Genomic DNA, 14,755 nt, shown 5'->3' with positions numbered 1-14,755 from the left:
TTGAACTCTCACTGATTTCAGTGAAGATGCCTCATTATGTTGTTTAGTGCTCTGGTGAACTTAGGCAACAAGTAGCAATGTTGCTTCACTCGGCATTACCTGCACATACAAGCAGGTATGAGGCACTGCCTGGACCAACAGACTTAAATGTCAGACTTTCCAAATGTAAAAGTCAGAGCTGTTCTGGAGGAGCATCTGATATTTACAGTTCTTTCTGCTGAAGGTGAGTTGACTTCTGTTGCAAATGTTCTCCAATGCAAATTAGAAAGGATTTCTTTTTTCCAATAGGACATATACCCTTGATATTATTACTTTCTTTACATTGATTTTGTGAAAGTCAGCAGATGCATTTGAACATGCAATGACTTTTATTTGTGGCTACTAAAAATAGTCATTGGAAAAAGTGAAGTTGGTTTTAGGAAAAGTCTACTAATGGTGTATTTAAATAGTTTCAAGTTGTAAAACTATAAGTCTTTGAGCTCCTAACACTATTATCAGGTAGTTTCCTTACAGAATTTGAGCTGAAGGAAATCAACAGCTATCACATCACTTTCTACACCATTCCGGGACTCCTTTTCTTCCTGCTCTTTCCCATCACCATTTCCCTCTTTTTCTTTCTGTGCCTCCCACCGGTAGTAATATTAATTATATTTCACATAGTGCTATACTTTACTCCATCTAGACCCTAAAACACCCTTCGAAGTAGAGAGGATTATCAGCGCCCCCGCTGTTTATAAGGGGAAGTTGAGGCATAAAGAAATTGAGTCATTTACTCAGGTTTAAACAGTTAAAATGGAAGAGCAAGGATTCAAATTGAGGCCACCTGTTTTAAGAGTCTTGCGCTTAGTGATTTCCTGCCTGTACTGGAGTGAAGATGAAGATAAAGGGTGTTGCAGTCGTTAAAAACAGTCATACTTCTTTTCCTACCCCAACCCCTCTTGTTTTAGCAATGTGTCTGCTTCTCAGCACATTCAGTAAAACCCAATAGAACAGGTACTGAACCTGAGTTTCATGTTTTCATTCAGTTCAATCACAGAATTCAATAATAAAGAGAATTAGCAAATCATAGATGGCACTTCCTTGGCTTTGGGTGGGTGAGTGGTGCAGGTGCAGCAGAAAGGGAAGGGAAGTAGTCACTGGAGTCTCTGGTTAAGGGAAGACCATACTCATGAGCCAACCACTTGGGGTTATAGCAGCAGTGTCCATGGGGCAGCAACTGCGAGAGCGTCCACATTAGGGGGTGAGTGGGGAGGATATTTAAGAGTTCTCAAGGGACAGTGGTCTCCTCCCCACAGAAGGGAAAGACTGGCAGCTTTGCAGGGCTGACCAACCCCAGCACTTGACGTGAGAGCCCAACCCCAGCACTTGACGTGAGAGACTGGCTGAAATCTTACAACTGGTGTCAGAGAGATCATGTTAGGTAGCTTGACTCTCACTCCAGGGAGTTTTCCAATAAGCAATGAAAAGGAAAGGCATCTTTGAGGAAGTAGGGCAGAGGGAGGTTGTGAGTGCTGTCATTAACTGTGGGAAATGCCATTTTCAGTGTTACCTTTGGTAATAAGGTAAACAGTGAGTAATCAGTAACTATTCCAGTGCTTCATGCAAACCTGATTTGAGGTTTGGTAGAAATCCCTCTGGCTAATTAAATCCAGAATAGTAATTGGTCAACTAATGGAGAAGCTGGTAAAAGCTGGAAAATTTGCAAAATATAGGAATGCAATTTGCCACCATGCTTTAACATATAGCATGTATTCTTTGAATACAGGAACAAAGACTTCATTGTGTAGGCATGTTCTGGCCTGGTCTTTCCTATATCACCACAGTCATTATGTAGCTTTGATTTTCTATTTTACTTTCTTTAAATTTTTTTTTTTTTTTTACTTTTGTGTGGAAGAACTAGGATGTAGGCTAGAGTGGGAGGTAAGAGGATTCACCAGAGACAGAGCAGGGAGCAGAACAGGTGGATCTACTGAAGTACACTGCTGAGGGGAGCAGCAGGGGAAAAAGGAGAGGTCTGCTGTGCCACATGGGTCAGCTCCCTGGATCAAGCTCAGACCATGGCAGTGGGCCTTCAGAGTAGTAGGTGGTAGCGGTGGTAAAGCACTGAAACTTAACCTTTAGGCAACCAGGGAGGCCCTCAATTTTAATTTCTTTAAGGTGGAGTGAAAACCATGATATACCCATGCCTCAATCTACATGCCTCAGTCTAATCACAGAATCTTTCATCACTATGATTTTTTTCTTTTAGGGTTGCATTTATATTTATTTAATAACAACAAACTTTTTCTGCAACTTTTCTCCCCCAAGTTTTCTTGAGTTAGTTTTCATATTCCCAAAACTCATATGCATATTTCCTATTCCTGTCACACTCGTGTTTCATTATTTATGCAATTGATGCTTAATTAAATACATAATTAGTAATAAGCAAACTGACATATATAGGTTGGGTATAAAAAGATTAAGGCTAAGGGCCCTCCCTGGTGGAGAAACAGGCTAGGATGCAGCACTGCAAGGGAGCCCCAGCCTCTTCAGTGTGAGCTCGATTCCCATCCTGGTCATGACCCACATGGTGCGGCAGACCTCTCGTGACCTTCCTGCTGCTCCCCTCAGCAGTGTACTTTGTCGATCTACCTGTTCTGCTCTCCACTCTGTCTCTGGTGAATCTGCTCACTGTCCCTACACTCTGACTCTTACCTCTGTATGCATAAATAAATAAATCTTTAAAAAAAATTTAAGGCTAAATGCTATTGCTGGAAGCAGAAACAAAATGCATAAATTCAGGGGAAAAGGTCAAGGAAGTAGTCATCAGTGTCTTTGTGGAGGATTTACTGACTCATCAAGCTTTAAAGACAAAGTTGGTTAAGTGGGCTATCTCTGTAGGTATAACGCGAGTTTGTAGGAGAAAATCCTACTTTTGCGAGAATAAATGGACATGTCTTTTATAAAAGGAATAATATCTAAACAAAAAATTAAGCATAATTTAGGTAACAAAGCATTGTTTCTTAATCCTGTGAAAACAGATCACATTTTGCTACTCTTCTCGACAACTTTTTTCAGCACTGTCATTGTTATGCTTTAAGATGTATTTTACTTTGACTTAAAATTTTGTTTCAACCTAAGAAATTCCCTTATGTAAAAGGCAAATGTAATCCTTGCCTCATGAAGATTATTTATCATTAAATACAGAATACCACCAGCTTTTTCACTGAAAATCAATTTGTAAATAAATGGTATAGTGAATTATAGAGTAATACATTAGTCATGGATAAATGAAGTTCTTAAAACAATTTTTAAAAACCTATTGACTAGAGAAATTAATGAGAAGGAAAATGATAAGTACCAGATGATCTCACTTATATGTGGACTATAGAGAAACCAAAAAAATGTCAAGAAAAAGTCAAAGCTAGTAAGCTGACCATAGATCTGAGGCATACAGCAAAGCAAGGGGCGAGGGGTGGGGGTGGCTAGCAGGGGAGAGAGGAATGTGGTGGTAGTTCATGAGTGGAATGTTGCTAGGAGAGCTATGGGGACCACAATGATGGAAGAAAAAAATTTTCAAAACTAATAAAAATAAAAATCTATGCTCTAAGATTTACTATTAGAACAACAGTGTTTACCATTTCTTAAAATTGTTCTGTTTAGTTTGAATGTGATTAAAATGATTTGGTGGGGGGGAAGGATGGTTGGTCTCCCTTTAGAAATTGTCAAGAAGAATCAAAAGCAGCTTAGCAAATAGGCAGAAATGGAAATGTGATATTTATCAGGGGAAATGAGGTTATGATTAAATAAAAGGACTCAGTACTCATGTTAGAAAATACCTTAATGGGGAGGTCATGCAGAAGGCCGCTCACAGTCATCCGAAACCTGACAACTGGGCAAGCCTGAAAGGGCCTGAGGTAGGAGAAAAGTGAGTCTGTTAGCATTTATTTATTTCTTCCGTCAGGGTCAACCTTCTGAAAGCCCAGCTCAATTAAAATCTTCAAACACTTGACCACAATACCATGGGAAAAGGAGACTTTTTTTCATTTGTGTACCTTTTTACATAGGAAGGCATAGTTTGTATGTGTGTGTGTATGTATGTATGTATATGTATATACACACATACATATATACAATATAGATGTGTGTGTGTATATATACACAATCAATATGTATGGCATATATATATATAATATATATATATATATATATATATACACACACACACACAATATGTATGGCAGGTCCTCAAATATCATGTTATCAACATCACTTCATTATAATGTAGATGAGAAAAACAAGACCCTCTGGTATTGAACAAAATGACCTTATTTGAGACGGCTTTCATTAGACTTTGTATCACTTAAAAATCACAGTATCCAAAAGCCTGTTGATGAAGTGAGGCCTTATTATGTATTAATAGAGGTGCCTGGGGGGAATTGAAGGATGGCCCTTTTAATTTCACTCTTTTATATATTGAAGCCCCTAATAAATGGTATTTTCAAGAGGCTCCCAGTGCAGGTGCTAATAACAAAGGACTTTCTGCAGGTCCAGTCGCAGAGGCTTTTCCATAGAAGTCAGTAGCAGAAGGCCAGGGCAAGCACCTCCTTCAACTGGACTACTTCTGAGCTTCTAAAAGCTCCCCGTGTGGGACTGTGTCCTTATACCACTGTTGGTGGCCAAGGGCATCCCAGACAGAGGTCCTCATAGCGCAGGAATCATCGCTTCACAAAGCGCAGAGCTTAGGAAGGGAGCAAGACAGAGGCTGCAGAAGGAGAGTGACAGGCACGGAGCCCACCCCAATGGGAGCACTGTCCCTCCTGTCCAGCAAAGCCAGGCCGTCCTCTTTTGCGGCTGTGTGTGGGAGCCTGGTTTTTTTGTTTTTGTTTGGATTGGCTATCCACTTTTCCTCTGGTACAGCCAAGCTCTTGTCAGCAGTGATTCTCTCCCTCCACCCAGGGGATGTGCTCAGTTGGAGTGTGTGGGAGTGAGTGGGGGACCTTTTGCCATGTTCTTGGGAGGAGCAAAGCAGTATTTCCCTTCGCTCCTGTCCATCATTTGTGCTAACCTGGATTTAACTCACTCTGTGAAAGTGGCATGCAGGAAGGAGACTCCTCAGACACTTGAGGTACGACTTTCTATTCTAGATGGTCCTGCCACACAGGAGCGTGGACAAACAGGGGCATCTTCTCAGCGGCAGCCAGGACTCAAGTGCCATAAGAAGGAACGGTCTGTGGATGGGGACCAAAATCTCAACTTAATTCTGTGGTCAAGTCATTAACTCCTCTGTATTTTCCTTCCTCACCAATGAGCTGGAACTCTATAGTATTGCCTTCAGAGGGCTGTTGTGAGGATGAAATACATTAAATTATACAAACACTTAGAGCCAGTTCAATGTTTAGCAAGTGTGTGTTACCACTTTTTTTTTTGGTTCCTCTGGCTGGAGCTCTGAGGAAGACTCCCAAGTCTTTAGATCACAGCAGCCACAAGCCAGTCTGTCTATGGAAACTCACTTTCTAAAGACACTGATTTCATATGAATTTTAGCTGCTGGTTATTCTTCTGAGAGGCATGAATGACAAACCTGAGCCTCTTAGGCAATAAATACAAGATATGCTGTCATGCACTCCCCCTGGCGGATGTGCCTGCTTTTGGTGTCCCTGGGCCTATGCTAATATGTTCTCTAAATTGTTGTCTAGACATGCATTGGGTGTTATGCTATAAGTAATCTCTTTATGAGGAAAGATGTTCTCTGTATGGTTGGTTCATTGTATAGAAAAAAAAAACCCTTCCACACCTAGGCAAGAATGATATCCTGCCATGTTGCAGTACTTCCGTTTAAATAAAAACAACTTTTGCTTTGTTCTACTGTACAACTGTTCCTATTCTCACCACTCACTATAGCTGTCTGCGCCAGGCTGTCTGCAGGCAGCAGAACCTGCGAGTCAGGATGTGGGAGTCACCATAGTTTGCCAAGTCTTCTCCTGGGTCTTATATCGGTCTATTAACTGTGTGTTAAGCAAATTTAGGGTAAGTGTTCAAATAAGATATTTGCCAAATTAACCTAAAGCAATACATAGGCAAGTGTGTTTTTGTTTTTTGTTTTTTTGCTGGTGAGTATCTTAAAAGTGCTTTGGAAAGGGTCTGTTTAAATGGTGCTTTAGTGCAACAAGAGAGAAGGCAGGAACCAACCAAAGCAGCACGTATTTTAATGCTATACCCAGATGTAGCAGACTTTCATTTACTAATCATGCCATTTCCTCTAGACATTGCACACACTTTTTTAATCCATTCTGAGGTAACTCTTACCATACCAAATATGATTTCACCCTGAAAAACAGTCTAGATAAGAGCTTCCATCTGGGTGTTTTTTTGGTTTTGTTTTTTGGAAGAAACAAGTGAATCAGAAGATTTGTGTACACTCAGAGTGACCTGTCCCTACATCAACAGGAACACCTACTTACTCTGAATGTCCATTTGTTTCCCGTACGGAAACCAACCATGACAGGTTTAACATTTCCTACTTTACTAATGGCTATTTCCTTTCTCCTTAGGCTCCTTCAGATCCTGACTCCAAGAAAAGGTTTTCTTTCTCTAATGAGCAGAGTTTAAGATTACTTGAAGATTAATTCTTATAATCTTTGACCCCTCTTCCCTAACTCTAAAGGAAGAACCAAGGCTTTCAAAAGGGACTAGAGAGAAAGAATACATGGAAGTCTTTGATTGACCTGGATGCAGGTCATCTGCTGTGGGCAGGGATTTGAAGCAGGCTGGAGGATCCCCTTGGCTGCCCGTGGCTATGGTGTAGGTGGGGAACTCAGACCACAGGTGACATGACTGTGAGTTGGCTTCCAGGATTGTTCTGTGTGGAGACTCCTCACATCCGCTCCTGTACCCATCTCCAGGAGGCTGGGAGAACAGCCTTTGCCCTTGCCTTGGGTTCTGACTACCAAAGGTGGCACTTAGGATTTATTCTTCAAGTTGAAAGCTGATTTGTGCATCCTGAAGGACCTATTATAAGGACATTGTTCCTATGCAAAATGCTGGAATGTATTTTGTCCCTTGTTCATTTGCTGTTCCATGCGGCATTTGCCTCCCCTTTCTGACGTGTTTCTTTGTTTTCTGTGTGTTGCAGGCAGCATAGTGTACCTCGGGATGATGGTGGGGGCGTTCTTCTGGGGAGGACTGGCAGACAAAGTGGGAAGGAAACAGTCTCTTCTGATTTGTATGTCTGTCAACGGATTCTTTGCCTTCCTTTCTTCATTTGTCCAAGGTTATGGCTTCTTTCTCTTCTGTCGCTTACTTTCTGGATTCGGGTAAGATTTTCCTTCTCCCTATTTTAAACTAATGTGTTTATTCTCCATAATTGTACATGTTTTTCACATTAGAGGACCTCAACACCAAGAAATCACCCCATAGTACATATCTTTTTCCATCTTCATGTCAGCCTTAGAAGCCCTAATGCTGATTCTTAGAAATGTAATTTGTTAACCTTTAGATCTGGAAAGGAAAGGTACACTTCTGTAATCTCATAGCTGATTGCTTTAATGTTTTGCTTCTAGGAAATGGGTGCTGTTTTAAATGGAACACTGTTCTTTTGCAGAGGACATTCATAAATGTATTTTTCTTCTGAAAATTTAATTTAAGCAAGAAATAGCTCTGGCCCTACCCCATTATGAACTAATTAAAAGTTTGAACCATTGAAACGTGCTCTTAAATCCAGGATAAAAGTGTTTCAAGTAAATGCTCTATTGATCTGTGTTAACAGCATGTTTAACCAGGTAAGAAGTCTGCTTCTTATGATATAAAGGATTCATCTTATAAATTCCTCTCTTTTGTTGAATTTACAGAAGTTTTTTCTATTAGCGAAAAGTAATGACATAGTATAGCCAGTGGTGGTCATTTTCTTTAAAAAGCTTCAGGAATTTATTTGTGTGAATCCACAAACTTAGAAAAACCCAATGGCTCAATTAGGGAAGTGTGAGAAAGTGCTTTCATGTGGAAAAAAAAAACATAGAAATATTAAATTTCTGATTCATGCTTGAGAATTTTACTTTCATTAGAGACATTCTGAGGGTACCTAACACAAAATGAACATGTAGTAATAATATTTTTAAAAACACAAAATAAAATAATAAATAAGAAGTAGATAGTACCCAGTTATAAATTTGAAAAGCTTATCAGTTGTGGCATGGTGTCCACACAGCAAAACAGTTTTGATGAGAGAAGATCAGAAAACTGTAACATGTCTTTCTTAATTACAAATAATAGTGCTTTAAAATTAGAACTAAGGTGAATGGGAATATAAAGCATTAGAGGAAAAGACTGTTGTTGGGTTGTAACTCCCCTAGGAACTTCCTGGATATAATCTATAATTGACCTTCAGAAAAAGGCCTAGCAGTCTATATTGGTAGGTGACTGTTTTAATGAACAAGGAAACATACTTACAAGGCTTTGTCTTAGATGACTGCATAATAAGAGAGTTTTCCACATCTGTCCACCAAGTCTTTAATGTTTCTATGTACACCATCCAGATGGTCTCAATACAATTCTATCTCAAGGCTGTGTCCTGGGAGTAGTTTGTGGGATTAGGGAAGGCAAGCAGAATACACTTTCCAAAGACAGGGGAGTGGGCAAGGAGCCTCAGTTGCCTAGGTCGAATTCACATGCCAACGGATAGTAATTTTCTAGTACTGCCTAACAACTATATAAGTGGTTGCTCCAAAAATAGAGTATTTCCCTCTGCAAACCAATGGTTACTTTGATTAATCCATTCAAAACATTTTTAAGTTTTTATATATTTTTTATCCTTAAGATTTGTGCACATAATGAGACTGATGGATGATCTATGGATATTTCTGACTTTTTTTTAACTTCTTAGAGTTGTGTATTTTCTGCACATAGTGAATATTTTGCAAAATATATGACTAAGTTACACACATGTTGGAGCATTCCTTAATACAAAAATAGATATTTGGAGAGTTTTTGAATGTGTAAAAATATTGGTCCTTGGGGAGAAAAATGATTGTTTTCATTAACTTGCTTTGTAATAATGGAGAAAGTGCCAGTTTTCCTCAGCAGAAGGGACACTTGGTGATCATAGATCTGTATAATATTGGCTATATATATTGCCGACTTAGAGAGGTATTTATCTTTAACTGAGATTGCAATAATTTCCAATACTGTGTACAATGTAGTGGAATAGGTTCACACCTTTTAGATGTATGTCACTACACCACACCCACCACCAAGATACGATAGTCCTTTACCATCGACCATTGGGTCTCTTTGCTGCTGAGTGAATTGAGACACCCAAACATTTTTAAGTTTTTGGGACTATTTGTTAAAGGATTTTCTCAGTGAGTGGATCCATGGGATAAAACATTTTTTCCACCAGGAAAGGCCAAGTGTTCCTTGGTCTTTCTCTTACCTTTCTATTCTATTCTGTTTATCTCCTTTCTATTACCTTTATAGTAACACTAGTCTGTATGGAAAAATGTGAAAAGTCTTCTGAACTTTCCAGTTCTCTCCATTTTAAGGCTTCCTTAGGAAGCTTCAGAAATATCCACAGACTTAAAAGTACCTGACTGTGAGCAAATTATGGTACTTTTAACCACTAATTTGGGTTTTGACATGGTCAACTCAATTGACTCCAGAGTAAATACCATTAAGGACAGAGGAGCTGAATAGACACTGCTCCAAAGAAACATAGAGATGCTAGCAGGCAAATGAAAAACTGTTCATTGTCACATATTACCAGGGAAATCAACTCAAAACCATAATGAGATAACGCCTCACTGCCATGAGAAAGACCAGTATCAAAAAGACAAGACAGAGCAAGTGCTGTGAGTATGTGGAAAGAAGGAATCCTCCTACACTACACTGTCATTGGCAGTGTAGATTGGTCCAGCCCTATAGAAAACTGTATGGAACATTCTCCAAGAATTAAAAATTGATCTTCCATATCACCCAGCAATTCTACCCCTACATTCATATTGCAGTACTAGTTACAATAGGAAAAGAAAGACAAATACCAGATGATTTCATTCATATATGAAATATATAGAAACAAAACAAAGAAACAGACAAAATTAAACCAAAGTAAACCCTGGAAATCTGACTGAAGCATTGAAGTTACCAGAAAAGGAGGCTGGAGAGTGGGGAGCAAATTGGAGAGGAAGCGACAGTGGTTGTTGGTTGGAAGTGTTGTTGGTTGTTGGTTGTTTGTGGTGCATGTAGTGTGGTAACATACATTTGAAGAGGTGCAGTGTTGTAAACCATTGTTACCTCAATTTAAAATGATACAACTTTAAAAAAGAAACTGTACTACCTAATACTACAAATGATGGGGTTGTTCAAAAGCTAATTCAAGGGCAGTACAGAAGCAGGTTGTTTGGGTACATTCATGATATCATCCTCTTTCCTGACATAGACACATCACTTTTCTGCCAGCATCTCAGGGCTACTGAATTCCAAATAACATAATTGGCCTGGCAAAGCACAAACTGTGTATTGCTAACTCAGCGAGGCTCTCTAAATTATGATGCCAGAAGCTAATGTACTTTGCCTTTGCTAAGTTGACACCAGAGCTCTGAGAGTACAGAAGTCCCTGTGGGGCCTGGGGAAAGTCATTGAGGCTCTCCAGTATGAGTTGTTTTTTTGTAAAAGGGACATTATAAAACTTTACCATCCTACCTTGGAGTGTGAGAATCAAGCAAGATTTGTATTAAAGTCATATGTAGCAGAGGAGGAACTGTGGGGTAATGCTTAGAAACACTCATGTAGCATAAGAGGAACTGTGGGATAATGCTTAGAAACACTCTGCCCATAGTTTAGTATTTCCTGTTCTCTCTCTGCTTTTCAGTCCATTCACTCAGCTAAGCAGTAATGCGCCCACTGCCTCAGAGTGATAGCCCAGGGAGAGGGAGAAAGGCCTGGTTTTTGTTTTTAAATCTCAAGTCTCACCCATGAGGGAAACAAAATGGCTAATCATGGCCAAAAGATTTGGGAGAAAAGCATGAGAGGAACTGAGAATTCCTGCCTTCTGGATGGATGAAGGTTCCCTAGACTGAGGAAGGGCTGAGGGGAAGCCTTATGAACTTACTCACCTGGGCCCAGGTGTCCAACGTCCAGAGTTTCATGGAACCCAGCAGCAGCTAGATGATGCAAATATTAAACCGTTAATGAAAATGAAGAATGTTCTATTAAGGAAGATGAAGAAAGTGCTCTTTCTTTCTAGTTGAGTAATTAGCCACCTTACCTACACATAGCATGCTACCTCAATGACACAGGGTTTCCCTCAGCATCCCTGAAGTTCCTCTGGATACCTGTCTCTGAACCTCTGGATCATAGGAACTCATCTCTGAGACCTGCTGTCAGCCAGGTGTCAGTTTTCTACAATTCCGTTACAGTTCAGTTCAAAAAACATTGTAGCACCAGCTCTACCCCCAAAACCATTCTGGACCATTTAATATAGGGGCCTAGGATAGCCCTTGGCCTCAAGATACTTCCAGTCCGGTTGTAGAGGGAAGACAGACAGCACTCCCTTTCTCCACCTGCTAAAAATTAGTTTCCAAAGAGAGGTAATGTCAAGAGGCCTGGGAGACTCACAATGACTGAATTGCAAGGCCAGTTTCCATATAAAGGCTGTTTTTAAAGGCATGTAATGTTTAAATCCTTCCACTCTCAAGCCCTATGAACTCGGTACATAAACGGATAGAGACTTCACGTGGTCCTTTTGTATTTAACCTCTCATTCCTAAAACACAAGCCAAAGAATTAAGACTCTCTTCCTGGAGAACCTAAGTAAGAGATCTTGTTAATATCTACTTAGCAAGGCATCTCTCTCCGTGTAGCTGCTCTGGTTTTTAAATGGAGGAAAACTAGATGGACATGGAAATAAGGTTTCAGTCCTCTCAGCATTAAAGGCGCTCTTCTCCCAGGGCCCTTTGAACTCAGGATGTGAGGCCTGTCCTACTGCTGCCAGCCCCAGGGACACACCACTGAACCCTGTTTTGTCCCTAGGTACCACTTACCCAAGCCTGGAAATATTTGCTTTTTATGTGTTAACCTCTCTCTTCCACCAGCACATAAATTCCAAGATGGTAGGATTGAGGAGCCAACTGGATTGCTCTTTACAGTTTAATAGACCCAGGCCAGGAGGGCATGGTTACTGTAAAGAGCTGCAATCAAAGCAGTTATCGAACAATCAGGGTGTTTCTAAAAGTAAAAGGAAGGTTACTGAATTCTTAATGAACCATGGAGGGGACGAGTTCTAGGGCCAATGAACAAAAGTAGAATCTGAATCATAAAAACGGTCATAACCCCTCACTCAATTTCAGGCATGAGCCAACTGACAGACACAGGACCCTAAAATGAAAGAGAGTGAATCCCTTTGTGGTTATCACCCAGTTCTGGAAAGCGTAATTGGAATAGACACCGCAACTGGCAGAATCTCCACATGGGTGTAGTGCCCTCCATCAGAGGGCACACACTTGGAAATTCACAACAAAAGAGATATCTGGGTTACAGTTCAGACCCTTGTTTTGCAGATTAAAGTTTGGTGATGAAACCAGGAATCACAAAACTAGAATTTATGATGCAACTAAATCCTTTTTAACTAGCAACTCTCTGAATAAGCAAACTGTACTTTCTAATTCGAAGGTTAAGGTACCATGTTGTTTTTATTGCAAATCTCACAGGTTTCCAGTTGTTCTTATTTCATTGCTAATGTGCCATTAGCAAAACTGTTATATTACTTTTCTGTGTAGAAAGGAGACTGGCCTTGGATCTGTCTGGGTTTATGGTCTCACTCTCTCTAGATAGATATTTTTTCTTGTAACTCCACACCGAGATATAAGTGTATCTTTTAAAAATATAAATATGTCCAGTTACCATATTCACATGACTTGAAATATTTGTCCAGTATAAAGAATGATTTTCCTGCTCAGGACAGGACATCGCCAATTACTCGTTTATCTCTCACTTTCCTAAGTGAATCTCATACCAGGGAACAAATGCTTGTCTTTCCTTCTTTGTTACAGAAATTAGAAAGATGGGAAATGGAGTTGACACCATTGATTCATTTTCATTTGTCCCAGAATTAAATTATTTGTTTCCAGTCACTGTTAATTATGGGAATGATAATGCTTTGGCTGCCTGGCAATGTCAGAGTTGGGAGCTTCTCATTGAAGACCACGCATTGCTAAGCATGAAGGTCAGGAGAGAAATATAATGGCAACAGAGGTTAAATCTCAGTGTGTTTGTTTACCATAAGTGAACAAATAGTCATTTCTCTCTCTGCAAATGGAGCCTCACAAATGCTAACTTCAATGCTATTTGGAGTCTGCATCCATTAGCTTCATTAAAAACCAGAATACCTTGGCTTTGTAGAAATGATCACCACTTAATAGAATTCTTCAACTATTTTTATGTTTAGCATCTCATTCACTCCCACAATTTTTTATAATTAGGTATGCTAAAATATTATGTCTTTTTTTATATTAGACATTGAGCACGTAGATTAAGTGACTTATAAATGTTCAATACACCCCCAGTCTTCTGAGCTAAAAGCTTCTTCCTTCAAAGTAATCTTTCTTGAGATATGTTTTACTTCTTTAACATATTGAGAAAATGCACACCTATTTAAAATTTTCATAACTGTAAAAATGCTTTATCTAACAACTGTGCATTGCTTGCCCTGTGTGAGAGGCTGTGTTAAAAGCACTTTATAAATATTGATTCATTTAAACCTCATAGTGATCCCATAAATCCTATAAGAAAGATACTTTTATTCTATATTACAGATGAGAAATTGAGGTACAGAGAGGCTAAGTAACTGTTTGAAGTCACAAAGTAAATAGCTTCATCTTATCCAAGCAGTCTGGCTCCAGAGAACCAGGCTGTGCTTTTAGTGATTCCATATGACACCAAGCCCGGTAAGAGCCTCACTAAGAAATGTTCTGAATAGATCAGTTCAGGAAGATTTATGACCCAGATGAACAGGAAGGAAAGACCTTTCCGGGATTGAAAATGAACTAATAGTTAGACTAAATTATATTTAATCTAAAATAATCACAAAGCCAAACTGAAAACAGTGGTTCTGAATTTCCATAGATTTGTGTTACTCAACAGGTCACATGTAGCTACCAAACACTTTGGCCACATTGAGCTGTTCACATGGTAAAATATAACCAAGATGAGAAAGCATTGCAAACATGAAAAAAGATGTAAAAATATATATAAAATAAAATTTTAAAGTATACAAAATAGCTTATGTATAAGTTTCCTGTTGATTGATTGTATGTTAAATGATAGTATTTTAGATATATTGGTTTTAAAGAACCTATGAATATATTCATTTCACTTGATTTTTTCTGCTTTGTTTTAATGCCTTTTCTAGAAAATTTGAAATCATATTTTTGGCTCCTATTGTATTTCTATTGGAAAGCACTGTCTTAGACTATGCCTTTTACAAGCATTTCCAACATAAAAGTTGATCTTTTTATCACCCTTTATTTCTTAGTATGGCCTTTGACAAAGATACTATCTATCCCAAGAGAGAAGTAACAAATCAAAAGATTTTCCAGTCTCACAGTGTGTAGTTGTGAAAAATTAACATTAGGAACTCTTTAGAATTGAGCTCCTTGAGGCTAGGAACTTGCGTTCTTTTTGCCACTACCCTCAGCAACTGGCAGTGTTCCTGGTTTGGGTGAAAGGGTAGATGAAGGAGGGAATGATTGAATGGATAAAAATAGTTAATGGGTGGCAGTGTAGGAA

General features: G+C 39.2%; 1 protein-coding gene across 1 annotated transcript in view; it reads left to right on the top strand.

Moving 5' to 3' along the window:
• Nucleotides 1-14,755, top strand: part of SV2C (synaptic vesicle glycoprotein 2C) — a 160,584-nt gene that overhangs the window by 71,152 nt on the left and 74,677 nt on the right. The window contains exon 3 of the mRNA XM_004678199.2: nt 7,114-7,294. Within this exon, the coding sequence (XP_004678256.1) occupies nt 7,114-7,294 (181 nt within the window). The remainder of the gene's footprint in view (nt 1-7,113; nt 7,295-14,755) is intronic.

Source organism: Condylura cristata, unplaced genomic scaffold (genome assembly GCF_000260355.1).
Source record: "Condylura cristata isolate star-nosed mole 26May11 unplaced genomic scaffold, ConCri1.0 scaffold00007, whole genome shotgun sequence".
Classification (NCBI taxonomy): domain Eukaryota; kingdom Metazoa; phylum Chordata; class Mammalia; order Eulipotyphla; family Talpidae; genus Condylura; species Condylura cristata.
This window is presented reverse-complemented; position numbering and strand designations above follow the sequence as displayed.